Raw genomic sequence first — 27,332 nt, forward strand, 5'->3', positions numbered from 1 at the left:
TTCTTCACCATTCCCACGGACGTTTAGAAATGGATTACACGAAGCGGAATGTCACGGGAAAGATGTATTCCCCGCGATTTTGACGGGAACACTTTGCGATGGAACAAGTGCACGAATGCGTTGTCGAGTATTTCCTGCTAACGATAAACGCGTGATTGATCTTGTTTCCCGAATGACAAGTAAATAAATTTTCGATGAAAAATGAAATTCCATCAGTTTCAGGACCTACTTTAGGGCCTCCATATTCACGTGGTAAAATTTGAAACGAATCGGTACCCCCAATTCGGGGAATACATTCCCCATCGATTTGACTTCTCAGACATATGTGTATAGACTGACTCTTTCATATCCTCTTAAGATGCTCCTTGCGAGGGAACGATCGACGATACGTCAAATTCCCATCGCCTAATTTATAGGATTCACCTATCACCGACCAGCCACCACCCACGAAACAATCATCGATTATGGCAGTCAATCGGTTCCCAATCCTTATCTCGCCTTTCGGTATCAACAGGGGCCCGATTCGTAAATCGACCGGTGTTTAGGCTAATTCGCGAGATCGACACTTCATCCTATGCTAACCTAACCTAACAAAGGCCCTCTGATTAGAGTTCTAATCAAGGCACTCTAATTAGAGTGCTGCAGCACTCTAACGCACTCTAATGCATTATAATGCACTCTACGGCATTCTACGGCACCCTACGGCACTCTACGCAACTCTAGGGCACTCTAAGGCACACTAGGGCACCTTACGTCACTCTGGGGCACTCTCCGGCACTCTTCGGCACTCTCCGGCACTCTCCAGCACTCTGCGGCACTCTTCAGCAATTCTCCGTCACACTCCGGCAATCTCCGGCAACTGTCCGGCACTCTCTGGCAACTCTCCAGCACTCTGCGGTACTCTGGGGCACTCTCCGGCACTCTCCGGCGTCTCTCCGGCACTTTGCGGCACTCTGCGGCACTCTCCGGAACTCTCAGGCACTCTACGGCACTCTGCGGCACTCTTCAGCAATTCTCCGGCACTCTCCTGCACTCTCCTGCACTCTGTGGCAACTCTCCGGCACTCTACGGCACTCTGCGGCAACTCTCCGGCACTCTCCGGCACTCTCTGGCACTTTCCGGCACGCTACTGCACTTAACAACACGCAAGAGCAATGTACGGCCTTCGATAAGGCTCGAAAACACTTGAAAAACGCGCGAAAACACTCTAAAAACACTCGAAACGGTTGAAAAACGCTCGGTAACGCTAAAAAACGGTCTTAAAACGCTTGAAAACGCTCGAAACCGCTCTGAAAATTATCGAGAAACGCTCGAAATGCTCGAAAAGCGCTGGATAACGGTCGGTAAAGCTCGAAAACGTTCGAAGACGTTCAAAAATGCTCTAGAAACGCCTAAAAACGCTCGATAACGCTAGTAGGGAAATGTAAAAATCATGCGCGAAATGATTCGGCTTATATCCGCAATTAGGTAAGCCTCGGGAGGATTTTTCGCAGTTTTCGAGTCTCACGCATACTTGTCCAGGGTAGCACCGAATGCACACATACTCAACGTCTCGACCCGTAGCTTGGCACTTGGCCGGTTGGGACGCGCGAAGATTTCTAGGAGCTATCGCACTCACACAGATTCGCTGCACGAGAGTTCCGTACGCGACACCGACGCGTGCCCCAAAGCTCCGCATCACGTCGACTTCGAGACAACAATGTACTTAATAGTAGTAGATAAGTAGATAAAGTCAAATGGAACGTCACGAGTGTTCTTCCATTACCATCAAAAGCGAGCAGTATCGGTAAGCGTAGGTAAGCCACCACCGTCAACTGCCGCATGGTATTACCATCGCGAGTACGTGAGCCGCCAATGGCGACTGGTAGATGGTACCGCCATCGCGAGTGCGCGAGCCCCTATCAGAAATTCGTTGCGCCGCCTTTGGGGGCAAAAAACGGTGAAATCTAACGTACGAAACCAGAGGGCAGCACAGGATGCGATCGCCTGATCCTGCCCGTAAGCTATCTCCCAACTCATCTCTGGTTCTGGGCGGTGGTGGGAACGGTGATGGCACCAACGGCCCTGGCGGTATAATGCGTCTGCCAATCCCAGATAGAGGCCGGTGCCAATCTCACCGACCAATTCCGGCGTGGTCTACGTTAATATGAGGAACGCCTATGGCCGGTGCCAGTCTACTCGATATGCCGGTGCGACATGGTGCATCATGCAAATCCTTCCCTTCGAGTGGACTCGAGTGTAAACCATGGCGCACCGTGTTGCTCCACCCCGGCCGAGAAGAAACTTGAACGCGGATCGTTACCGTAAAGTCAAGATAATACGGAACGTGCCGTAATACAGCCATAATAATTACCGGGGGTGGGGCCGTGGAATCCTGCTTGAACTTCGGAGCTTCCAGAGGCGCTTTTTCAAGCCGGCCCCGCTACCGAGTGGTATGCGATTGCGACATAAACGCCGGCAATTATTGTTACCTAGGGTGGCGATTACTTTTTCAGAAACCTCGGCCCAGAGGTAGATACTTGCAACCGGAAAAAGAATCCAGGGTTTTGTAACCTTTTCATTCTGTTTAACTACGCTGAAATGAATGATACAACGCTTTCTTACTTTGGGCGGGGTATCCACTTCGAGTATATTTCCCCTGTAATAACGTAAGGTTTTTTTATCATAAGGGAAAATTGTTTTATATATTTTTTTCATCCATTTGGAATTGCCTGGAGAACGTATTATTTAGACGTTTAAAGGAAACTGGCGCCATCATATTAGTGTTTGGATGAAATGTATCTTTTTTTTTTTCTTTCTTCCGATGTTAAGGATTATTCGTTTTCTTGGTTCGCATCTCAAGAGAAGGCACCGCCATTGTCATGGAATTATTAAACGTAACCTCGCGCTATTTATCGGATACGTCGCCATAAAGCGATATCGTTCTGTCAAACTGTCATGCGATGACCGGACGACGAGAAACGAATGTTAATAGAGAGAAGAACCGATCGTATCGACTTTCTGTCAATATATGGAAGCCATGACGTATTAAAAATAATAGACGGAGACCGGCAAGGACGCAGCCCTCGGAATTGCACGAAGCCCTCGAATTGCGTGCTTACAAATATGACAGCTTGACGCTTTGGACCCACGTGGAACACTCGCTGTCAAGAGGGGTAGAAAAATCTTGACATTTTTCAAAAGCTAGAATCGAAGGAGCTTCAACTAAGAAAAAAAAGTCGAATGTTTAACCATTAACCACTAGCACATGGTCTCATGGATTCAGCTGAACCTGGGCATATACCCAATTTTGTTTTCTCTCCATGTTTTTCCTCCATAAATGTTATTAATACCATCTCTCCATACCGTTTATTAACTTTATTTATCTGCTGCTTCTAGTTTGCAGGTCATGATACCAAAATAGCATGTCTATTATTAGGGATTAAGCAATAACATTGCAAAGATATTCTGAAACAACGGCGGAGGGTTTATCTTTCTTTCGTCTTGTTGTCTAATTAATTAGAAGAAATGTGCTCGTTATAAGATTACCGAAATTTCCGATCGATCCTTGCATCGTCCGTTCGGAAAATTTGCCAGGACATTTGTCCCTCCACTGACAATTCCGAGCACGCGGGAAATATAATTTTATCGAAGCACCGAAAGCACTGAACGACGAACAATATGGTTAACAGGGCTAGGCGTGTAACGTTTGTGCAACAAATAAATCGCTTTTAACCCCGTCACCTGTACGCACGTTCGGTCGTTTAGTGCAATAAAGACGCATATTTCGCCCGCGCCCGGGGTGTCGTTCGGAGGCAGTTCATTTTCATAACAGACGACGGAAAATCGTTAAAAATTATCATCGCCGTAAAAACTAACGAGCGGAGCAGCCAAAGTACTCAGAAAGCAGATTTACGACAGATTTATAAGTTGCTTTCAGATTACCGCTTGAAACTTTCCCACCCCTCTAATTATGGACTTATTTATTATGGAATTATGGAATTTTATAAAAATAATGGGATGAGTATAGCTCATAATTTCATTGAGATAAGTTTATCATCAACATTCACTCATGTAGTTATAAGTTACGTGTTCAAAATGACGACCCAAAGTTGTATGAATAATTTGATGTCTTAGAGACTACCTTTCCACTTACCTAAGGACTAAAATATCAGGGAATAATTATTTAGAATCATATATTAATCACAACTACTAGCCTGAAATCGGGACAAATTTTGCTTCTAGCACTCCGGAAATGTTATAATCTTCGCGTAAAGGGATAGACTTGCAACAAATCATCCTCCGCAAGAAACAGGAGACCTCCCAGAGACGTAGATTGTCAGACTAGAGAACGGTCAACGCAAGCTATTTCCTCTCTGAATCCTACATTTACGGGCAAAGCTCCGGAACTAATTAAACGGGTCGCAACTGTCGGCGTAATAAGGAATTACGTGCGTTACTGTAAATGACTACGTGCCTGACAAATGCGGCTTCTGCAGATCGGTCTTGCTTATTTGATTTTCGGTAAATACCCATTGTACAACTAATTACATGCCCGATCAAATTCCCCGCAGCCCGCTTTGTGTACCTTTGCGCCAACACATACGTCGCTTTGAAATCGGATCAGCCCGCAAATATTTTTGCCAAGAATTTTTTATTAATTTCGAAATGGCATTTATTGGATGCTGATAAGCGAATCCCGGCTACAGAAGCCACCGTTAAGTCCAATCGAAGCTTTTCCGGTATTTGAGGCAATTGGACCGAATTTCTAGCCAACCGCACAATTTCATTAATCCCGAAAATGTGAAGATTATTTTTTAACTATTTTCTCATGCCGACAACGTTAGCAGCATCGCTCCGGAAAAAAAGAAGAAACAGCAGAATAACCGATCTGCGGGGTGAATAGGGGAAAAACGTGCACAGGATTGCATTTTCCTTGGGAAACTGGGAAATATTCCGCAATGCGTCTATACCAGGGTTGACCTTTCTCATTCTCGTGCATGACTCCACTGTAAATACTTGTACTTAGTTCGTTGGGTAGTTTGGTCGATACCGTTCCGATAGGTCGCACGCAATTTCGTTTCTTTCTTTGGAATGTGCATTTATCGCCGACTAACCCTGACTTTTCCATAGTTGCGTTTTACATTGAACAAACCATTCGGCACATAGTGCTAATATTCATGTATGTCTTTATTTCATGATCGAGAATTAGTATACAAAGAATTTTCAAATAAAGAAAGCTTCGACAAAAAATTGTTTTTCCATGTCAGTTTTTGGGTTTTAACCCGGAAAAAATAAATCTTACAAAGGGTGATCGATCAGTTAACTAAAAAGTTTGAACGAATACATTGAACACTGTGCATGGTTATTCTCTTCATATTTAGCAGCAATTATGATGTAGATTACAACACCACGTGGGCCACCGGTGACCCACGTGGTCTAGAGCACAAATGACACCAATCTGTCTGGGCACGAAACGTATTAACGGATTGAAATAAAAACCAATGAGAAAATGACAAAATGTACCCAAAATGTATCCACCCACGTGTTTAATCAATCCATCGTAAAAATGTGAAGTTTTTTTGGGCTGATAGACTTGTGAAAAATGACTAAGCTTGAAACGTAACAACTAACCTCAGTCCTCTCTATGCGTGCCACAGTCAAACGAAGGTAAGTCAGCATGCGCAACGTATGAAAAGCCACAGGGTACTTTCTTGGAGAAAAATACACGCAGCCAAGAAACGCGATGGCTCAAGACACGCTCAGAGTTGTTTGGAGAGCTTTTGACGTGCAGTCGCGCTTTTCACGAGCGTATTTACCTCGGTGACGGAAACTATTTCCGGGGACGCTCGCACTCGCAAAAGCGAGAAATTCGATACCAACCGCTGGTGGACACAAAGTGGAACTCCGACAAAAGCGGGACTACTGCAGGCGGTTGATCCAGCTGCGGACGTACGGACACCCGCCGAGGCGAGAGAAACAAATAGGGGGGAAGTACTCTCGTGGTTTGTACTCCACGTAAATTCGTCTTCCGACGCCGAGTCGTGGGTGTTTCGAGGGGTTCGAAGCATTTTTTACCCCCCAGGGTAAATACACCACCGATGGAGGCGATTCGCGGTGGGGCTCGTTCCATCGAGAACCGATCTCTGAATTATTTCCAATTGAAGAGGGTCGAAATCGCTCCTAAGTCGACGAGGCGACTTTTGACCGGGAAAATTTATAGGCGGATAAAATCAGATTCCCGCTACTTTTCGAACTCGGCGCGGGGAAGTGGGTGAACTTTTGACGCTTGCATATTTGACGGCGAGTGGGAACAGAAAACGCATGCTACCCTCCGACTTGCCAGATATTCATGTCCCGAAGTTCCCGACAGTTTCCCCGACCATCCTCGAGGAGACGCGCGGAAGTAGATTTTGGGTAAGCCCGACTGGCGGAAGTCGGCTCCTAGCCCTTTTAACCTTTTAGATACTACGCGCCACTATAGTGGCTTCCGCTCGTGCACCGAAAGAAGGACATTCATCCTCTTAGCAAAGGACAGCATTCCTGATATAAAGTTTTCCTCTTATCGCAGTAACAATGGGGCTGACAGAAAAAAAATGTTAGTACCTTTAGCAAAAATCGGCGGAACCGCGAGAGATCTTTCTTTAGAGGTAATGCAAATCAGCAAATAAGTTTCCCAGTAACAACCGAAAATATATACCGTAGTAAAGATAGGACGCGGATGCTGCATCCTTCTTATTGGCAGATACATTGCTCGTGTGCAAGAAAATCACGGTGCAACTTTGCGGGAACTAATTACGGTTGAAATTGGAAGCGGCTCGGGGTGGAGGCCGGGCTCGATTCGGACCGGTCTAAGCCCTTCAATTAGCACGATGAACTCGAAGCAAACTTGTTCCCCTCGCAGGGCTAGGGCGGGCAAGGATGGACGCGAATGAACGGATGGAACCCCGTTGCAGAAAGACGCAACACCTCCCAGAGGGTGACGATCCTCTCAGGCCTGATTACATTTGGAATTCGAATTGCGCCCGACAGGGTAAATCGAAACATTTTAAAGGCGGATGCGTTCACCCCTCGCCTCTTGAAATTCAGAACAACCTTCTTGGTTTAAAGAATTTTTCTAGGATTAAACAAATGGAGACTTAAGATCATCCCTTACTAGACCTCGTTTCCATCTTCGGGCCCAGCCAAGACGAAATTTTGGAACCACCTTAAACCCTTATAATCGCCGTACCATTCCATTATTAAATTTCCAAATAAAAGTCTGACCTTAAACTTGAATGAAATTAAAACTTATCCCAATAGCTGGTCTTCTCGTCTCGTCTCGATGACCAAACTGTATTACGCATGTTCAAAATGTACTTTCAGGATGATTAATCCAATACGTGTAAATACAATGAAAAGACCCTCTGCAGACGTGGCAGAATTTGTTAACGACTAAAGTCGGCGCTCGTACACAATGGTCGTCGATCATAGTCGGCGCTCGTACACAATGGTCGTCGATCATAGTCGGCGCTCGTAACGAAAGGGTTAAACCCATTCGAGACCCAGACGACTCTCGTTTGAAAATTTCAACTCCGTTCAGAAATTGGCGATTTGCCCCTGCCATTACCTTCCCCTCCACCTCGGTGCCGACGCGTCCAGCCCATCGTTCATCCCCATTTCTCGCAGGTTAGCGCCGCGCGGGCGACGATCCTCCTCATCGGGGAGGTCCCGCCACGTTCGGGGATGATTAGGAACGGAGATTCGGCTATCTTCCCTCGGCCGTCCAATATGTACCTTGTCACCTCGTCTCCTCGTCTCCGCGGCCCTCGACGTCCCGCCCGAGGGTGGCGTGTCGCGCGTGTAGCTCGACGCGCGACAGGACCCTCGGCTCCTGGCCTAAATTATCCTGGAATTTATCGAGCGATCGCCTCGGGAGCGTCTCAAAGCAAGAACCCGACTCGAATCGAGTGCATCGGCCCGCGGTAACTAATCTGCAAGTCGGTCGTCGCCCCAGGACTGCACTTGCCGCGGCCGCAGAGCACGGCCCCGAGTGCATCCCCGGAAATGCACCGCGTCAAAGTAGTCCGGATCTCCCGGCCCCGTCCTCGGTCTTGGATGCGGCTGCGGCTCTCTGTGCGTCCACCTGAGATATTAATGCCGCGAAATCTCGGGAAAAATGTCCCCGGAGGCGCGCCCAGAAATTCCGCCCTCGCAGTTTCGTCGGGCCTCGATACTCTTATTTCCGGTTCAAAGGACTCCGGGCCCACCGCTTTCTCGCTGATGGGTACCGCGGGATATACTATGGAAATACGCCCCGGAAGAGAGGCACAGCAGAAATATATTGCGCTTGGTCGAGCTGCCGCGAAGAGGCGGTTTTTTATTCGGGAATTTTAAAGAATCTCGAATTCACGGTTATAACGGCAAAAGTACTGAATTCTCATTTTTTTTGCGATCTCGAAAAAGTTTGGGATCTGTGGCTAAATTTTTTGTCGTCTTGTTTGCAAATTTTAAGAAATCCAGAATTCCTGGCTATGACGGGAGAGATGTTACGTCATATTTATGAATTTTTCAACAAATCCGAAATTTTTAGCACGAACGAGGAAAACATTTCGCTTTATTTGTGGGCTTGAGGGCATCCGAAATTCCCAGGTTTAACGAAAAAAACACCTACTTTGCTTTATTTATAAACCCTTTAAAATGCGGAATTTCCAGGCGGACCGAGGGAATTATTTTCATTTATTTGTGAGATTTTCGAAGTCTGTTGTCGGAATAATTATAACGAAGAAGGTATTTCGCATGATGTGTTTCTCAATTTAATAAGATCCGAAATTCGTAGTCGCGGAGTGCGGCGCAAATTTTCGTAACCTTGTAAATGCTTTAACGGAAGACAACTGCCTCGTGAATTAACTAATCATATCAGCGGCTGGTCAAAAAACATTTATTAGACTAATAATAACACATTACCCATAAGACGAAATTGTTTCCATTTGCCTCGATGCAGGTTTTAAATCGTTTTAGAAAATTGCGAGAACTTTCCGTCGCATCCTGCATATCCGGGGAAATATTTCATTTTGACGTCGTTGTCGAATTGGACGTTATAAGTATTTTTGTGCGACGGGAATCTGAACAGCTTCTCAAGCTGGAACTCGTACTTGAAACGTTTAATTCGAATAATGGAATTCTTTTGGAATACGGCAAATGTGCAGCTGACACTTCCCTGATATGCGCACAGGTGCCCGGAGCTAAAGAAGCACGAAATGGCAAAGCGAGAACTCTGTCGCGGGAAAGCGCGCCGATTGTAAAGCTTGTTGACTCTGGAGTACTTTTTTTTTTCCATCTCTCTCGCCCTCCTTGCGACGATAAACGCCCCGGAATTAAGGCGAAGTGGAATATATTGCTTCCGGTATATTTCGCACCGGATACCGGCGCGAAACGCGACGTCCCGAATTTTCACTTCGCAAAGCGGAATCCATTGCTGTCACCGAAACGACACATATTGGACTCGCAAACGAAAAACATTTCATATCAAACCGTGATTAAAAATCCTCACATTTTTCATCCCACAAAGGCCAACGCGAGGAACCCCGACAATTATCTGCTGACGGCTGATAAACTGTACTCGTTTGGAAATTAACCCTTATGTTAATGAACGGATACTTGGATACGATATTGCCCCTGTATATCTACATTTGTCATATTTCCGAATAGATATTAAAAAAAATCACTTTTCACAAATAATTGCTTCTTTCAATCATATTAAATTCGTACGTAGGGGCCCGATTATCCAATTATTGTAATGGAATAAAGTTTAATGACTGACGTAAGGGTTAAACAACCCTCTCTTTGATTATCACTCGGGTAAATTTCCATTTTCTTGTTTTTTATATTTTTCTTCAGTCCCGACATCTGATCACAAAATGTCGATTACCTCTGCCATGAGGCACGGTATCGGCTGATGATAAGATTGTTAAGGAAACACGGGACCAGCAAAGCCGGGCCCGTCCACGGCTATCTTTCCGTGTAAGCATCTCGTTCAGAATTTCACCGCCCATCGTTCTCTTTATCGCGGGATGAAGCACCTCCCACGAGAAGAGAAGCCTAGAAAGGCGGAGACTGAGGGGGATTGCGATCGAAATTGGCGGATTTTCCTCCTATCGCGAGATCTCCGGGGACTCGAGGAACAGAGGACTTACGATCGTGGAGTGGATCGTTCATGGGATGCTCCGCTGATGTTGAAGAGATGTTTTCTCTATACCGCTGACACGTATCTGTCGCCAGGATGAGCGAAACTAAACGGTAACATTTTTTTTCTCTTGAAGAAATCTAAGTAAAGACATATTTCCGCCAAACCAAAATCGCATTCACCAGGGTAAATAAAAAAATCTCGTGCCTGTGAACGTCACGCTATGAGCGATTAACTGCACAAATTTATTAAAACAATTGGAAGAAATTTACCCCCGAACCGAAATCTTCATACTACTGAGAATTGAATGCAGAATATTGAATTTGCTGAAATCGACGCAGCGGATTATTGAGATTTATTATTGTTCGAGTTAAATCCTGACTCTTCATTTTCGATTCTAAGTCTCCAAGAAGGGTAAAACATCGAAAATGTGCACGCACGTGTTGATTCTAGTCCGTGATAAATAAAGAATTTTTTCATGAAAAATGAAATTTCATGAGTTATAAGACCTACTTTAAACGAATTTCTACCTCGGCCGAGACAGAAAGTCCTCAGACCCCGACAAATTGCAACGAATCCAGGAATATACCTACGCAGGACACGAATGCGAAGAGTACAGGAATAAACGCAGACGTAATTTCAGTCCTGCGAAGTCGTTGGCGCTCCCAGTGCGCGAATTCGCCCGGCAAGTGAGACGATTTTACGCGCCACTTACAGGAGTTAAAATGAGAAATTTTTATCGCGCGACCGGCTACGATAATTCGGAGTGTGTTCCTCTCTCCGGGCGCGTTCTCCGAGGCCCTGGGTGCTTCCAGAAACTCGTCGTAAAACCCGCGGTACACGTATTTCCCTACAGAAATGCAAACGTGCTCTCTCACCGGCCGCGATACTTCCGGCTAAGCTCCCGCGATGCTAAAGCCAAGGAAAGTCGGATCTAGACTCTCATTACCGAATCGGTCTTCCTCCGACTCCGAGGAACTTCCAGAATCTGCCGAGCACGTGTCGGCGAATAATTTCTGGTAATTCTTCTTCACGAAGTCCCCCCAAATTTCGAATCGAAATTGTAGCCCTACTCTAAACCTTCATAACCTAAACAGACCAATTTTCGTTCTATATATTTTTTTCTTCGCGTCATATTTCGTCCTTTTCAATTCTAATTAAGTCCTGTTTTAAGATTCTATAGCCCGCTACATCAAGCTCAGAAAGTTCGAGGGCTCACTTGAACCCTGTTGCGCCCTACTTTACATATAACAATTCCACAATTCTCGAGAAAATGAATTTTTAAAAGTGGATACTTCCGTAGGGTAAGATTTAATAGTAAAAGTAAAGTGCACTCGTAGTATTAACGCGCAGAAGAATTTTCTTCTAGGTCTCTTTGATCAACGGGCATCCCAGTGTACAGTTACTCGTGTATAGTTACTCCAATTTCAAAATCAATTTATGTCCAACGATTAGAGATTTTCAGGGGGATCAAATTTTCGACTGGAGAAGTCTCCTTGAAATCGTCCAAACGCGGGGGTTCACGAAGCTTTATAGGGAAAGTTGCGACCAATGAAGCACGCCGTGGACGAGTACTCGCAGAGGAAGAGCTTTCGGAAGAAAGGAAGCGCGTCCTGGTTTTCCTCGGTTGGAATAAATTTTCATCGTTTCGCGTGCGAAATTTATGGCGCAGGTACTTTCCGAAAGCACGTGAAAAAGCTCTCAGATTAAGCAGAAAACACTTTTCTCCCGGTGTTTGACAACCTCGTATGTCACGCCGCCGGGAGAGCAGGTCTCGTTGAATAATGTAGCGCACAAAAGGGCACCACTGGATTACATTTAAATAATGAAACCTGTAGGTTTCGTTGGGCCGAATTACCGAGAAAAAGGCGCGGGTCGTAGGTGGAAGATGGAAGGTAGAAGGTGGGAGGTGGGTGTAGGTTGTTCGCACAAGTTCGCGTTCGGCAAGAAATTTACTGTTCGGGTCGTATCGACGTCGTTTATTAAAAATTCACTACAGTCTCGCGCTGTTCCTCGCCTTCTTATTCTCCTCTTAATAAGGTCAGGGAACCATTTGAAGCATGGCGTGTACCTACTTTCCATTACCTTCGGTAAACTTTATCGCGCTGTAATGCTAACAAGCCGAAGTTATCCCAATGGTACGGATCTTGTGATTCGCTCGCTCTCCTGCGTTCACGTAAATTTTCAATTACGCCTCTACCTATGAAACGTCTAATAAATTCTCCTCGGGTTTATTTACGCAATTTGCCGAACCCTTTAAATATCCTTTTCGAGAAAGAAGGAGAGAGAGTAAACGTAGTTTCGTGTTTAGTAATCGTTTAAATACCCGAATCGAAATTTTAATCTAATTTGAACCTGTGTAATCTGCGTAAGCCCTCTTAATTTCACTCTTTAAGTTCTACTTTGGGCCAACAAACGGAATAAATGGAAGTATATACCACCTTTACGGTCCAAAGTAGAACCGTAATTGTACAGAGGTTACCCTTCTTTACGTTATCTGGAAATCCATTTAAGGCCAACTGTCAAACTTTTGGAGTAGGACCAAATTTCGACTCAGGTAGAGACCACAGGTATACCCATAAGTAATTACAGTTCCGTTTTATATTATATCCGAAATGATGATTTATCATTTTTATTTATCAGACAAGCGGGGATTTCTTTTAAGGGGGGATATATTGGGATGCTCGATCAGCATTCCACCCAAAATGTAGTCCTCTGCTCGCCCTTCGTCACGTCCTGTAAATTTCTACATTCCGCTCGTCGCGTCTTTCTCCAAATCCGATAATGGCTAGTTTGCTGTCGCAGTTTCGGGGCCCTTGTTCCCACTTGGTAAACTGCCAACGAACTCGCGCCGTTTCGCGAATATTAAATCGGTGCCTTTGGTAAGTTCCCCCAAAGTCGTCAAATCCGGTTCCCCCTTACGATGATCGTAAAGGCAGCCTGAAATTCGGAATCTGACTCGCCATTAACGGAAAGGAGCGTCCCGAAACTCCGCTAGTTACCCCGAAACTACCTGTTGCGGTATCGATTGCGCGTTTTCAAGATAAAAAAGCACCTTCCCTAATCCCTCAAGAAAGAATTCCCATGTACAGAAAACATCCAACACCTTAACGACCGCTCTCTCCTCAAATATAAATTCCTGAAACCTCTAAATCCCTGAAGTATCCCCCCATTAACTCTTCTCCAAAACTGTGCGAGCTTTCATCCCATAAACTGCGCCCAGATTTTCCTCCCACTGTCCGCGTCTCGCCCCGCGGCGAACAAATCTTCCCTGTCGGAACAGTTGTCAAAACAAAATGCCGTGATGTAGCGGTAGCACTTTATGCACTTGCAGCAGTGCTGCAAATCACTTGGCGCGTCTCTTCGCGCCTTCGCGACCGTTCAACTTGTGAGTAAAGTGCGTCTTTGGGTTCCTGCGTCGCCTAAGGATTTGGCCTAGACCCTAACTATCAATTTTCCAAGGTTTACAGACCACTTCGGAACATCCTGGCCCCTGCGGAAACAAAGCGGTAATCCGTTACAGCGGACTCTCCCTATCCGGGGCGTCGAGGGCCGACGCGAAATTGCATTCCCCAGTAAACGCTCGAAAATAGCAAAGGGTGTGACATGGCAGGCATGGTCGTCTGTACAGGCATGTATACGGTATCCCGTAAACTGGAGACAACGATGCGCTCGCAACGTTGTTCTCTCCTTTTTAGATGCCGATCCCTTTAACGACACCTTACACCAAGGCGTGTTGTAATGTCAACCTAATTAATCCACCTCTAGATAGATCCCTCTTTCAGGAAGTTTATTTTATTTCTCGTTTCTCCGTTTCCACCTCGATTTCTCTGCAAGTTTTCTCCCACAATTCACATCGCTTCCAGTGAGTGAAAAACGGCACTTTCTGTTGATAAAGGCATTCTTGTGACAATTGGATCTTTAATTGCTCTTATCGGTAAACTAAATTGTCGGGGTGATTGGACGAAGCTAATTAACATTTTAAAAGATATTCCATTCTCTTGGGCTTAGCTTAATCGAGGTTTTAATATTCACTGTCGTTAGATTTTCTGGGTATGAACGGCTTGGGATGAAAAATTGATTCACTTACAAAAGGGAAGGACTTCGGAAGAATTAATAATATTCTTGTGCCAAAGCAGAATTTCATAGATTTATTGTAAATTCGATGTTCTACTTAATTAAACTTATTCCGGCAACAACTCCTGTTGTCGTTCTCACTACGCGAGACCATAATTGCTGAGCATTCTTTTCGTGGCATCTTTGCAGAACTTTCGATTAGAAACTGATTGGGTGTACTGGAAAACGTAAAACTGTTCGGCAAATGCCACTTCCGGTAGAAAACTGTGGACCGGAACAAGGGAAACGGACTGCATATGTATATCGAGTAACGATAACGACCTATCGGCCGGCCGGATAGTTTTCGGACTGATCGTGTATGGGAACCTTAAGGTTAATTGAAACCCCCCTCAAATCAGTCTACTCGAATACAACACTGTTTTTTAAGGGTATTGAATAGAACTGTCCGAAACATTGACACATGACTCGTGAGCACCTAGGAATTATCCTGACACTTTTCTTCAAGTATTCTTGAAAGATAGTAAAAACATAGTTATTAATCTAATCCAGTTCAAGTAACGAGAATTCTGGACCTAATTCCAGCGCGGTAGCTCCTTAAATATAATTTCAATCACGTCTTTCGCTTGCTGCAATATTAATCTTGTTCCTAAAGAAATGATGAAAAATTGGTAAACTCGTTAACGTTGATTATGGAGCGCAAGATGCGCCGGATTGTCGAGGGGGTGTGGATGTAGACACTCGGCGGAAAGTGGGATTCTCGAACGCCTCGGCACTTCCTTCGGAGCTCTTCTGATTTCCTCCCCTGGAACACCTAATTGCGATTTAGTCGGCAAATTAAGACGACTCGAGTTCCGGCACTTGGCGGAATTGCGAGATTAGCTTTCTAAGGTGGAACGAGCTGCGAGACTTGTCCCGGCCCGGGAGTTGTCTCGGCCTTAAGTAAGGTGCTCGACAAAGAAACGCACAAAGGTCGGACTGCCGTCGTCAATCTTGAGGAAACGGGGTTGGTACGCCCGTTATCGGACAACAAGGGCCATAATGCGCGCGCTTTATTGCCATCGTTTAGCAATCAGGTCCCGAAGCAGCGCTTTTCCGTCCGTTTTAATTCTCCACCGTGCCGCTACGTACTCTCCGAGGACCGGCTAACTCTTACTTACGGTAAACGCTGAGAGAAGTAAACGAGGGACCGGAAGCTGAAAAGCCATGATACAACGGTGCTTGAAAGACCCATACGGGGTAAATTTTACAATTTTAGTTTTATCATTTTGTTCTTTCTCAATCGAAACACCTTATAGCACGGTACTACGAGTAAGCATGCATATTATGAAAAAAGAGCTCGATCAAGCTCCACTCTACTTTGTGCCGGTCGTTCCATTTAATTCCTCTTCCGTTTTTCGAGAAATACTAAAATCTCCCAAAAGTCCCTCATAAATCGTAGTCGCGAGAGGTGCTAAAAGCGACACCATGCTTCGTCGAAATCGGGGCGTTTTGGAAAATTGACCCTCCCCGAAATCGCGGAAGGGCCGGCGCTCGAAACCGAGATGGTAATTACCCCCGCGGTATATAGTCTCTCTATCGGCGTTTATTGTACACGGGCCATTGTCCGCGTTCGGTAAAATTCAAATCGCCACGGGTCCATGTTTCATCGCGCTTGTTACCGGCGGACAGTCGGACGTTACAGTGGATACAGAGAAAAAGGGTGGCGAAAAACAAATGGCGGCCAGAGTTTCGGATAGGTCGGTATCATTGTTCTCGTGGCCCCTCGAGTTCGCCTCGCGGCGCGGCGATAAATCGACGATTTTTCATGCCGGAAAATTGGTTACCACTCCCCGACTCGGGGATTGTTCGGCTTCGACGGAGCCGGGAGGCGAATTGGATGCGCCAGTTGTTAGCCTCGCGTTTAAGATTGTTTTCACCCCATCTCGGGCCATTGTGTGTGCTCGTTCTCGCCGCGGAAAACTTAGACTGGATTTAAGGGGTGCACGGGGTTAACGGGGTTAAATCTTAATCCATTTTTCGGATTGAGTTGTAAATAAACTGAACCAAACAAATATTTTTACATCTACTATATAATTACTCCTGCACTTTTGCTGCACTCTTCCTCTCCCAACAATGGACTCCCCGGGTGGACATCCTACCCGGTATTCCAATCTCCCTGAGAAAAGTTGGAGAGTCACGTCGAGAATATCTACTTTTGATGCGCATTCTCGCTAATGACTGCATCCACTCCCTGCGTGCATTTGTGCAAGACTTTCGGCAGTCTCAATATCCCGGATGAAGAAGGCGTCTCCTCGAGAGAAGTTCGCCCCGATGCGTGCACTCGCTAATGATGGTGCATACACATCGCGTCCATTTATGCAGTAGAAACTCGCGATTTCCATACCGCATCGGGAATGAAAAGCCGGAGCGTGACTGGCGAGGAACTCGCTTTGATACGCTAGTCGATAATGAGACAATGAGCGGTTACTACATATATATACCGCGTATGTATACCGACAATAGCGGTACATAGACACATTCGACGGCTAAGGGTGTGCGGTACTTGCGCCTAGGAAACAAAGCACCCTAGTTATCACAGTGCGAAGATATGAATTAATTTGGTTGCATTACCCTCGACCTACCCCAATCTCTATATCAAGAGGACTGTTACGGGTATTTTCTTAATTCCACGTTTCTTCGAATTCCTTCTTTTTAAAACAAACTGAGTAATTATTTTTCATTTGAATAATTGCAGACGCTGATTTTCACATAAAACATGATTAAATGTTGCTCTCATGACGAATTTCGTTTTATATATTTATCTTTTTCGCTGCTGACGATAAATAAATATATTCCTTCTGGGAGCGACTTCGACGAGCGATCCGAATCCACTTTCGAGAGATAATTTTACTTTGTACGTTCAATACGAACAAGACCTTGTTTGAGACTCGGATTAATGTTGAGAATCGATCCGAACCGGATGACAAAAAAAAAAGAAGTATTAGAGATAAACAAAACGCGGCATTCCCTTCCGGTCCGTTGGAATAACAACATCCCGTGGAAATCTCTGCAGACCATAAACCGTGGTTGATGCTCTACCCTTTGGAGCTACCCTTACGCAGGGGTGCGCCGATGCGGAGCGCAGGATGCGGATCGCATCGTAAAAAAGAAAATAACGGAGATATCCCGACGAGGAACATGGATGGAATTAACGAGCTCGACAGGAGTAGGTTCGACGTCTTTTTATTACGACGTTTTTATATCCCCCGCATAATCCGACTTCTTTCGTAATCACGAGGCAGCTTCGGTGATCCACGACTTTTTGACAATCATGCCCTTGATTGATTCTATTCTCGTTAAATCAAATTGCGTCCCCATACGTGTCAGATTCAGGAGTCTTTTTATGTTTACTATCCTAACACTCTTCATGTTTTAAAGAAGTCTTCTAAGATAGAGGTCTGAAAAACTCCAACAAAGTACGCTTGGCGATGGATCATTTCATCCATTCGCATGGACCTGGATTTTCTGTCGATGTCCACATTTCTTTCATTAAAAATTATCACCTTAACGTTTATTTACGATTTAATAATCTAATTAATATTCTTTCGCTTTCAATGAATTCGATTCCCCAAACAGAGGTCATTTTAATTGTGTCCAAATTACGTGAAATTATTCAATGTGCCATAATACTTGCTACCTGTAATCACAGTATATAATAGCAAAGTTCATTTTGTTATAGGTAGACATTTTGCAGTCAATACCGATACACATACTTCTCATTTGAATAATGTCAACCACTTTCGCGATCCCGAGGTCCCAATTAGTCCATAACGACTGGCACGGTACGACCAAGAAAATCTTAAACCGTTGAACGCTTTTTAACTCTTTAGACCCGGCAGTAAACTAGCCATTCTTCCACCCCTTAATCGGAGTGTTAACCGAGGGCAGCAAGCTGGAAAATATTTGGTGTCATGTTTAAAGGGTTAAATCTTGCTCGCGTAATTACAAGTTTATAATCGAGGTCAGGGCGTAGCGAGATTAATGTCTACGCTTAGTCAACATCCCCGTGGTCCACAAATTCTGTCGCTGAACGACCTCTTGGAAGAGGGACTTTTTCACTGACATTTCCTGTATACATATCGTCTCGAGTAGAGTGGGGCGTGTAACGAAGAAAGTCTCCCCTTTAATCCACGGATCTCCGCTCCGATTCCCCTATATCCCTTCATTACCTTGGTATTTTCACCATCTCCATGGACCGTTTTGCTGAAATTACTCCGTGGTCCCCTCGGTAAGCCATGAAGAAGATACTCGTCCCGTGAACCCTCGAAATGACACCATTTAGTTAACCGAAATAACGCGCACCTTAAGGGACTACATATTTCAAGATTTTTTATGTTTCGCCTGTGTGCATAAAAAAGCATGGTCCAGGGCGTGCATAAAAAAGCTAATGATTGCAAATAATTATTTCACGTTAATGTAGTATAATATATAGATAATATAGTAAAGTAGAATATTAATTAACATAGTAACAGAAATACCAATAAAATCCTCCAATCCTTCATTTCTTTACGTCCCACCTTAACATATCAGTTCGTACAAACTTTTCCGCAAAACACTCCCATTTCCGGACACAGCGATCACCCCCAATGGTGACAAAAGAAAGGGTTAATCATTCGAAGAACGCAGCGAACCCCGCTACTTCCGTGTTTGCGTTTGGTCGCCATTAAATTATGTTAGGTCGAGGACGGGAATTGCAAGACCATTAATTATTGCAAGAGAAGCGCCTCTTCTCATAATTAAAAGGGGTGCTGTATCGTCGAGGCAAGATGGCTCCGCCAGGGGTAGCGTGGGGCGATGGGGGGCGCGAAAGCTCGCCGGAAACGAAACCTCCTAACGCGAGATTTACGAGCTGGGAAACATCGAATTCCGTAACGTAATCGCATTTAGGAAAAGCCTCGGTTGACGCGGTCTCGTCTTTGTTAACACCAACCGTACCGGCACTTTACGTATACCTAACCATACCGTAACCGATCAAATGACCGGTTACGAAATAGACGTTTTTATGAAAGGAGTTGTCAATTTCTTGTTAAATGGCGCACAACATAACTCTGGTGTAATAATAAATTATTCAATAATGTATGTCAAACTGTCCTCATAAAGTGAAGCGTTCAAGGTAACGTTTGACTCTTCCTTAGATAACCTTTTAACCGAGTCTCTTTTCGACACCGCGACAAACGGTGTTTACCCCAAACTAGTCCGCGCAATCACCTGATATACTAGGGGAGCAATGAAAAATAGTACCTACCTACGGAGAAAAAGCCAGACTCGATATCTCTACATTCCGTCCGCATCAATTTTTCTCCTTTTCTATGAACGTGCGTTTTCTTTTTTGAAGACCTCTAATTTTGCTCATCGACAAACTAATAGCCTGCCTATAACAATGGTTAAAAGCGTAACAGGAAGGTCGGTCAAACTGCTAAAAACATAATTTGGCGTCGATATTCGGCAATTTGATCGACCTATTCTTATTGTTACAATTAGAGTTTGTTATATAAGGTATATGCGAAAGCCTTAACACTTTCGGTACTGCTGACGCATATAAGCGCCATCATCAGTAATTGTCGCATGTAATCATTATCATCCAGAACGTAGCGACAGCGTATCAAGGAATAGAAAAGAATACTCCCTGACGAGAAGTTCCACCCTCCATGTCGTAAGTCGTGGTTAATTAATTAAGTTATACGGCTTATCATCAGAGCCTGGATATAGAACGTTGCCGTCCCAGGTCTCTTTCCTTCTCAAGGGGTTGAAACGTCGAATGTCGGAGGCTAACAATCCTCGTAAAGTCAGACATGTCACGGCATTCTTGCCACCCTCGACCGCGGGATTCTCAAGATCCACGAGCCGTCTTATTACCTCTGAATCATGAGGATTTCCGTGGCGGAGGGCCTTTCGCTTGTCCCGGCTGAGAAATGATTTGTCGAGAAAGAACCCTTCGGGCGGCCGAAGTGGAAAGTGGCCGACACCCTGAGGAAAGAGCTCGATGTCCGGGATGTGCGAGCTCATAAATCCGGCTTACGCCGCAGCACCGTCCAGACATTCAAACTACCCCTGGAACCACCTACAGGATCCCACGTTTTATGGCTCCTTCCGCCAATATGGCGCCGATTAATCACACTGAATGGCTAATTTCGTCGTTACTCCCGTCTCCGGCGAGCCTGAGTGAAACTTTCTTGCCGATCGAATCGTTAAGCTCGGCTACGCGGTGCGTCCTGGGCGGATCAGTCCCTTGTCCTTCCAGGGATTAGCGATTAACGCGAAAATGGCCCCTTTCTCGTCCCGTTTAATGGACTTTTTCACAAAGGCTGGTATCCAGGGGTAGACTAGAAATGGCGGATCGAATTGCGAAATGGCATTCGTTCAATGATCCTCAAGATCAACGAGAGGTCCGCTCCGATGAAGGGGGCACGAGCTACATGTACCTCTTTTCGTATCGTTATATATAGTTGTATCAGATATGTTCTTAGTCTAGAATATCGTTGAAATTATATGTTCTTTTTAATATTTCTTTTTTGAACTCGAATAACATTTTTTTTTAAATTTTTGTAACCGATTTTGATGAAAATTTGTAATTAGTTTCAAAAAGGGAATTTTCAAAAGGATACCCTATGGGTTAGCTATCTAGTTTTAATGTGCACTGGTTGATTCAACGCCGAGCTATAATTGACTCGGTACAACGTTAACGGAAATTGCACAGTGGGTTATCCAAAGTTTGTTCACCTTCTGCGGCGAACAAAGACGCAGCTGTTTCTCTGAGTCTTCTCGAGGCAGAATTCTGAGCGATTTAGAAGCAGGAATTGACTCTATTAAATGATTAAATCCTCGTCTCAGCCTACGTACATCCAACCCTTCCCGAACCATCTCGGACCATCTCAGCCATAGACTTCTCTCTCCCTCCTACTTTCACTCCCTCCGTAATTCTTACCTACAATTCGAGAACCCTCGAAGCCTCCAGACTGGCTCCGTGTTTGTCTTTCGACGAAGCTAAATGGGATGGAGGTTTCTTTTCAAGTCGAAATCAAACCCTCCCCCGCAAAAATTCCGAAAGTTGTTCCCACCCTTCGGGCGGACGAACTTCCCACTTTCGGGATGACTCGTCGCTTCCTGCCTTTAATGAACTTTGAGCTTGCCTTCTCTTGATTAACATAAGTATGTACACCGCAGAGCAAACTATTGTAATAGTGGCGCCCAACGTTGCAATCTGTCGATATTTCGTCGTATGCACTGTAGAAAAAGGATTAACGGTCACAACAAGAAATTTCACTCGCTTCAACAAATGTGAACGATTGAAAATGAGGTAGCGAAATTTTTGTTCGGAAACGTGTTTGTTATATCGACAGGAGAAAAAAGATTACTTCATTGGGGCTGCACAAATTCTATTCGTAGTCGCAATATTTCTTGCTAGCGAGAACAAATTGTATATCGCTCGGTAACCACTGTTTAAGTCGCAGACACTTTGCACCGAATTGGTAAAATCTGACAGTGACCGCATTTTGACATGACAGCACCGAGGATGGGTCAATTGCTTCATCAGCGAAATGAAATTCACCAGGCTGAAATCGCTACTGGTCAATGCATATTTCTGCGAGCAATCCCTGGCATTAGTGTATTATAGTTGTTTATGTCGAAAACGACGGATGGTATTCTTCCGAAATGCGGAATTTTGGAAAATCAATAGGGGTGACACGTCCGTAAAAAGGGTTAGCGGGACAACAGAAATTTCCGGCAACCACGACCGGCTGGAAAACGTTTCCACAGTGGCCGACGACCTCTCGGGAATCAACCCTCGATTATTTGTCGTTGATATATGCGCTTGACGTGTAATTAATGGATCCGATCCGACCATCGTCGTTGCTCTGCTCGTCCCGCGAATTAATCATTCGCCTGACTAATCGCTTGCGAATTTTCAACGCTAAACGCAGGAATTATTCCTGCCTTTCCCCTATATCCTAAAATGGATACAATATCGATTAAGCTTACCACGGACCCGATCAGTCATTTTCATTTCAATTCTAATTTAAAGAGTACAGCCAACGATTCAGCACGGTTCAACTGAATCGAAGTAACGTCAATTGGAGTTATTAAAATAGAGCGAGATTCTAAAATTAACGACTGATCAGAGGAAATCTGAACAAGAATTCCCAACGAGGGATATTGCCCGATTATATTTTTAGAGGTTTCTTTAAACAAGTTAGGGTAAAAATCAAACTTATTTGATAATCCCGTACTTTTGCCATCAAAAGTCAGCCCTCGTTTGTTAGACCGATGACTTCTTTATTTGTCGTCGGCTCATTCCTCATCCATCCCCTTGCCGACTCCCTTACGTTTTTTCCTCACGAAGACGAGAAATTGATACCAATGTTATCCAACCACTGGGTGGGTCTTCTTACGACACGCTGGTTCGTAATGGGATTTTGATTTGAGCCGAGAGGGTGACTCTTCCGCGCAAAGTGGCAGGGGCTTCCGAACATTCTACGGGGGTGTAGATGCTACACCCAACCCCGTATAGCAGATGATCCGTTATACCGTTGCCATAAATCCAACAGCGAGACATGGCATTAACCCCGTAACTGCCGATTTTACTTCCGACGTGGAGCGGTAGCCCTCCACCATTCACCGCAATAAATCACTTCGGCGGGTTCGTGCTCTCCGATTATCATTTATTCCGATTTAATAAACACGATCGGTATTCACGGCCACGTGTATTTCCTGCCTCGCGAGAATCCGCGGAGTGCGTAACGCGTTGGGCGCCATTTTTACGACCGCTGTAGGCACGAGGCTATTAGAGCTGGCAGACGCAAATGAGTTGGTTATATTACCTATTTAACTTAATGGAAACAGATGATAATAGCTGGAATATGTACACGTAGAGTATGCACGTTACGTGATTTTGTGCGTTAATGGGTGGAAAACATATTTCTTTGTTTATATAGAGATACTACTACCGTATACATTTTTATTACATCCACGATTGTTGCGGAGGCGTTGCTGCACTCATGTAGAATACATTGTATAATTTCAAGGAATTAATTAATGGATAAAATCCAGAAATGCGAGCTTTGCGTTTTAAGTGATCTATTATAAAGAGGGAATCAGTTTTGCTTTTAAGTGTAGGGTATGGTAGATCGCTTTTAAAGAACATCGGTGTCTGAGGACCGGTTTCGAACTTTTTGAATTACAGTTTTACCTCTCAAGTGAGGGTACTTTTTGAAACAAGGGTATAAGTTAGAATAAACTCTTCGGGTAATACATCGGGAACGTTTCGACTCTTCTCTCATTTCTCGTTATTACCTCCGCAAAGTTGTCTCCTAGCTTCCTCGCTAGAACAAAAGTGCTCGTCGTCTACGTGGATCATTAAAGCAACAATTTCTCGAGGAAGTTATTACTGTCAACTTGTTATTTCTGCAGCGAAGTACCGAGCAAGTGCTTCCAGTTGCGAGAGAACCGCTCGACGATGGAGAAGTCAATTTACCGTCGATACATTTATCGAAGGATGTCAGTACATTCTCAAGCTGTTATCTTGTTCTCTCTTTTTTCGTCTTTCCATTTTGGCTGTCCCTCTAGCCTTATTCGATAGCCTTTAAATTTATACATTAAAAGTATTTTAATAACAATCAAGATGTTTTAAAGAATACGTACGCTAAACATTTCTTTTCTACCCGAAAAGACCCAGGGTGTCACGGAGGGTTAATTTTCAAAAATATTTTGTTTATTATTTGAAGCCTAAAACCCTTAACATCGCATAAACCCTCTGAAGGGATTTGATGGATTGGGAGAGATGTCGAGGGTAAAGGGCTAAGAAATTCTTAAAGTTTCTTTTTATTGCATTTTATTATTTTCAAGGTAATGTCGCAACATTAGATGTTCATTTATAAGCTCTGACCGCGAATTCTCCGCATAGAAATCTTCAACGTTCGACGAAATTCTACAAAACTATTTCATTTTCTGTTACAGAGCCACGACAGCTGGCAGGGCCACGACAGCGACCAGGTAAGACCTTTTCTCCTTCGCGAAACTATTAGATTCTTCCATTTCGCGTAGAAACCACAGAGTCGAGGCATGCTTAACCCTTTCACCCAGCATCGTCAAACGTACCGACAGTAGCATGAAAGTCACGTTCCACTCTTGATCGATCGTTCCGCGTGGCCGCCAAGTCCTAACCCCGGACTCATTTCGATCGGACAGCTCTCTTATCTTCCCGAGGTACCTCATTTTTACCTACTTATTTTTCTCTCTATCCTTAAAACCTCCATTTTCCCAGCTCTCCTCGAAGCTAACGGAGTCAGCCGTAAATCATCACGCCCGAGATCCATCCCCCAGAAAATCGGAGAGTCGAGTAATAAGGCTTCTTTTTTTATCCCAGGAAGGATGGAAGATAAGGGAAAGTATAGAAGTACTCGGTAATCCCTCCCTCGTGTACTCGAAATAAACCGATTTGCTTTAATGCAAGGGGTTTGAAGAAGAGCCACTATACGAGGGTGTAAGGGAAACTGCAAGGGGGGGGAGCAATTTATGTGACAGTGATGCATGCGATCCGCTCTTAGCACGGTTATAGTGGTTACGTCGGCGTACGAGCATGTCCTTATTACCCAGTCGGTTGCGGTTTAATGATGTTATTGCTGCCGCGTCCCGAACCTTCCGGCACTGTCATTAAGCACTTAAATGGAACCGTACGGTTTCAACGAAAATATTGACATCAGCCTCGTCTATTCCGCCGGGAATCCGGGTAAAATCTCAGAAACAACACCGCCCGAGGAACCTATCACCGATGGAAGTTTCCGCAAACCCTGCACGTAAAAAAGAAGCGACGACCCTCCCAGCAACTTCCTCGGTTCCCATACAACATCCGAAATCTAAATAACGAGTTACTTCGAGTCATTTCTATCTCTAATCACGAGGAAGAATGCATACCTGCACCCTTTGATTATACTCTACTATACTTAATCGATTCGAACCAACGCTTGATCCAACCCGGCTCTTCTATTGATGCAACCCAGAGGTGCATCCGATTTAGTTAAATAGTTTGATTGCGGAATGCGGACCAAACAATCCCATCGAAACTTCGAGATTAAATCCCTTAGTTGGCTCGAACGTAATCTGGTTAAGTCGATCGAAATTACCCGGATCAAGGGGAACTTTCGTAGGATCAAAAAAGTTCCGCTGGGGCCCGCGCCCGAAATACGTCCAGCTGACTCTTCCAGGCACTCTTGTTTTCCTCTTGGACCCCGCCGTCTCGTCGCCGGCCATCAGCTCCTTTCCCGCGACGAGTAGATCCCACTCGTCGGAGGTTTATGTCACCAGACTGCGGTTCATTGTCACGATTGCGGAAATGTAGGTTATCGTCGGCTTGGTCGTGACAAGTGGATTCCGGAGGGCCGCCCGTAACGGGGCAGATCTTGGTAGATGCTCGTGGCCATACCTGTCGGGACATTCGGGGGTAAGCACTTGGACGGTTTGGCAATCAATCTCGCCTTATCGCCCCGATCCCGGAATGCGGAGTAAGGGCGTTCGTTACGTATGTACGTGGCTGCATATAACGGCGTCGGGAACAACCCCTCGACAGCCGCTTGATAATCCTGGGGGGAGGCGAGGGCTGGGGAGCAAGGCGCATTTAACAATGGGGAGTGGCTGAATGAGATTTAGTGCGCCTCCTAATCGGGTTTACCTCTGCCTTGGGGGTCTGTCGCGAGCCGATATGCCGATACACTGGTTACCAAAGAGGCTATCGGCTTTCCAGCCGGTACTTGCACCCCGCCGATTTAAAACCCACCCCCGACAACGCGTATTTCCGTGTCGCCGACCCCGGATCAGCCCTATGGGGTTTCCTCGAGCCGGACGTTCAAATTTGAATCCATGGTCCTTGGTGATGGGATTTTCCTCCAGGCAAAAATATTACCCCGTAGAGGGAAAGCAGTCGCAAAACGAGTAGATGTTATATTTTTCATGTCGCCGTGGTTAAATAAATGGAAGGGGTATTGACGGGAATATTAGAACACTGTTAACCCTTCAACGGAAATTGGGTCCTCTTTACCCGGCATCGTTATGTCATAGATCTGTACTTTGCATATGGAGTCTGGCACTTTACCATATTATCGAGTAGGTAGTTATGATTAATAATGGTAGATGAGAAATGAACAGTGGTCATAAAGTGTGGACATGAGGAGATTGGATCAAAAGGTATAGTGGACTAAGGATTTTCGGATTTAATCTGGGTACAATGGAGTAAGTATTATATTTTCAGATTTTTAAGTTTCGATCTCAATGAAACGTTTCTTGGATTTCGGGGTAATAACGATAAAAGTGATATCTAAGGCCGCCAGATTTCTGTAAAATACGTACAGCTAGAATTGTTTATGTTTCCTTAGGTCACTTTCACTGATTCTACAGTCCAAGTCTTCGTAATGATATTAGTAAATGTTTGCTTGTTTACGGTTTGCTTTAAGTGTTGGGAATGAATATTATGGAAATAAAATCGAGGACAATGGGGATTGCGCAAGACATCTCGAAGGGAAGACTTCTTCGTTTTGTACCTTATTCAGGTGTAGCAAGAAAGTTACGTAAATTTGTGCTTTCAGAAAGTGGAAAGTTAGTTTCGAGCTTGATGTTCCTTGGAGGTACAATTAAGCTGTGCAGGGAACTTGCGGGGGAAGTTTTTAGGATGAAATCGTCCTTTTGTTTTACTTCACCACTTATGTAGTTCTTTGTAATCTGGAAATTAATCATCGGTAATAACGGTGCTTTCCTTTCGCTTCGTAATTAAATCAATCCAGTGTAATGGGAACCCACCCAAACTGCGTCGAATTGGCTGTTTTTTTATCTTTTGGAGGGTTGTTTAGGATAACTTGACACGCGTGAACAGTGTTCCGGATTTTTAAAATAAATATTTTATTTACTTATAACCGGTATCACAACTGTGGTTCGATATTCCTTATACACAACTAGGAAGAAATATATCAACCAAGATCAGTGGTATTTCCCGAAGAGGCGGTAGAAATATATTTATAGAGAAAAGCAAAGAAATCAAACGCCCAGGTTTCAAGGAGACCACTTATAAGTCACACAATCTATACAC

The 27,332-nt window shown here is 44.7% G+C and overlaps 1 protein-coding gene across 16 annotated transcripts in view; it reads left to right on the top strand.

Annotated features, from left to right (window-relative positions):
- LOC105697563 (disks large 1 tumor suppressor protein) overlaps positions 1–27,332 on the top strand; it is a 487,904-nt gene that overhangs the window by 333,334 nt on the left and 127,238 nt on the right. For all 16 annotated transcript variants that reach the window (XM_012420943.2, XM_012420948.2, XM_012420951.2 and 13 more), the window contains one exon: positions 24,215–24,250. In XM_012420943.2, coding sequence (XP_012276366.1) covers positions 24,215–24,250 — 36 coding nt within the window. The remainder of the gene's footprint in view (positions 1–24,214; positions 24,251–27,332) is intronic.

This window comes from Orussus abietinus, unplaced genomic scaffold, assembly GCF_000612105.2.
Source record: "Orussus abietinus isolate OABI.00-Male unplaced genomic scaffold, Oabi_2.0 scaffold21, whole genome shotgun sequence".
Classification (NCBI taxonomy): domain Eukaryota; kingdom Metazoa; phylum Arthropoda; class Insecta; order Hymenoptera; family Orussidae; genus Orussus; species Orussus abietinus.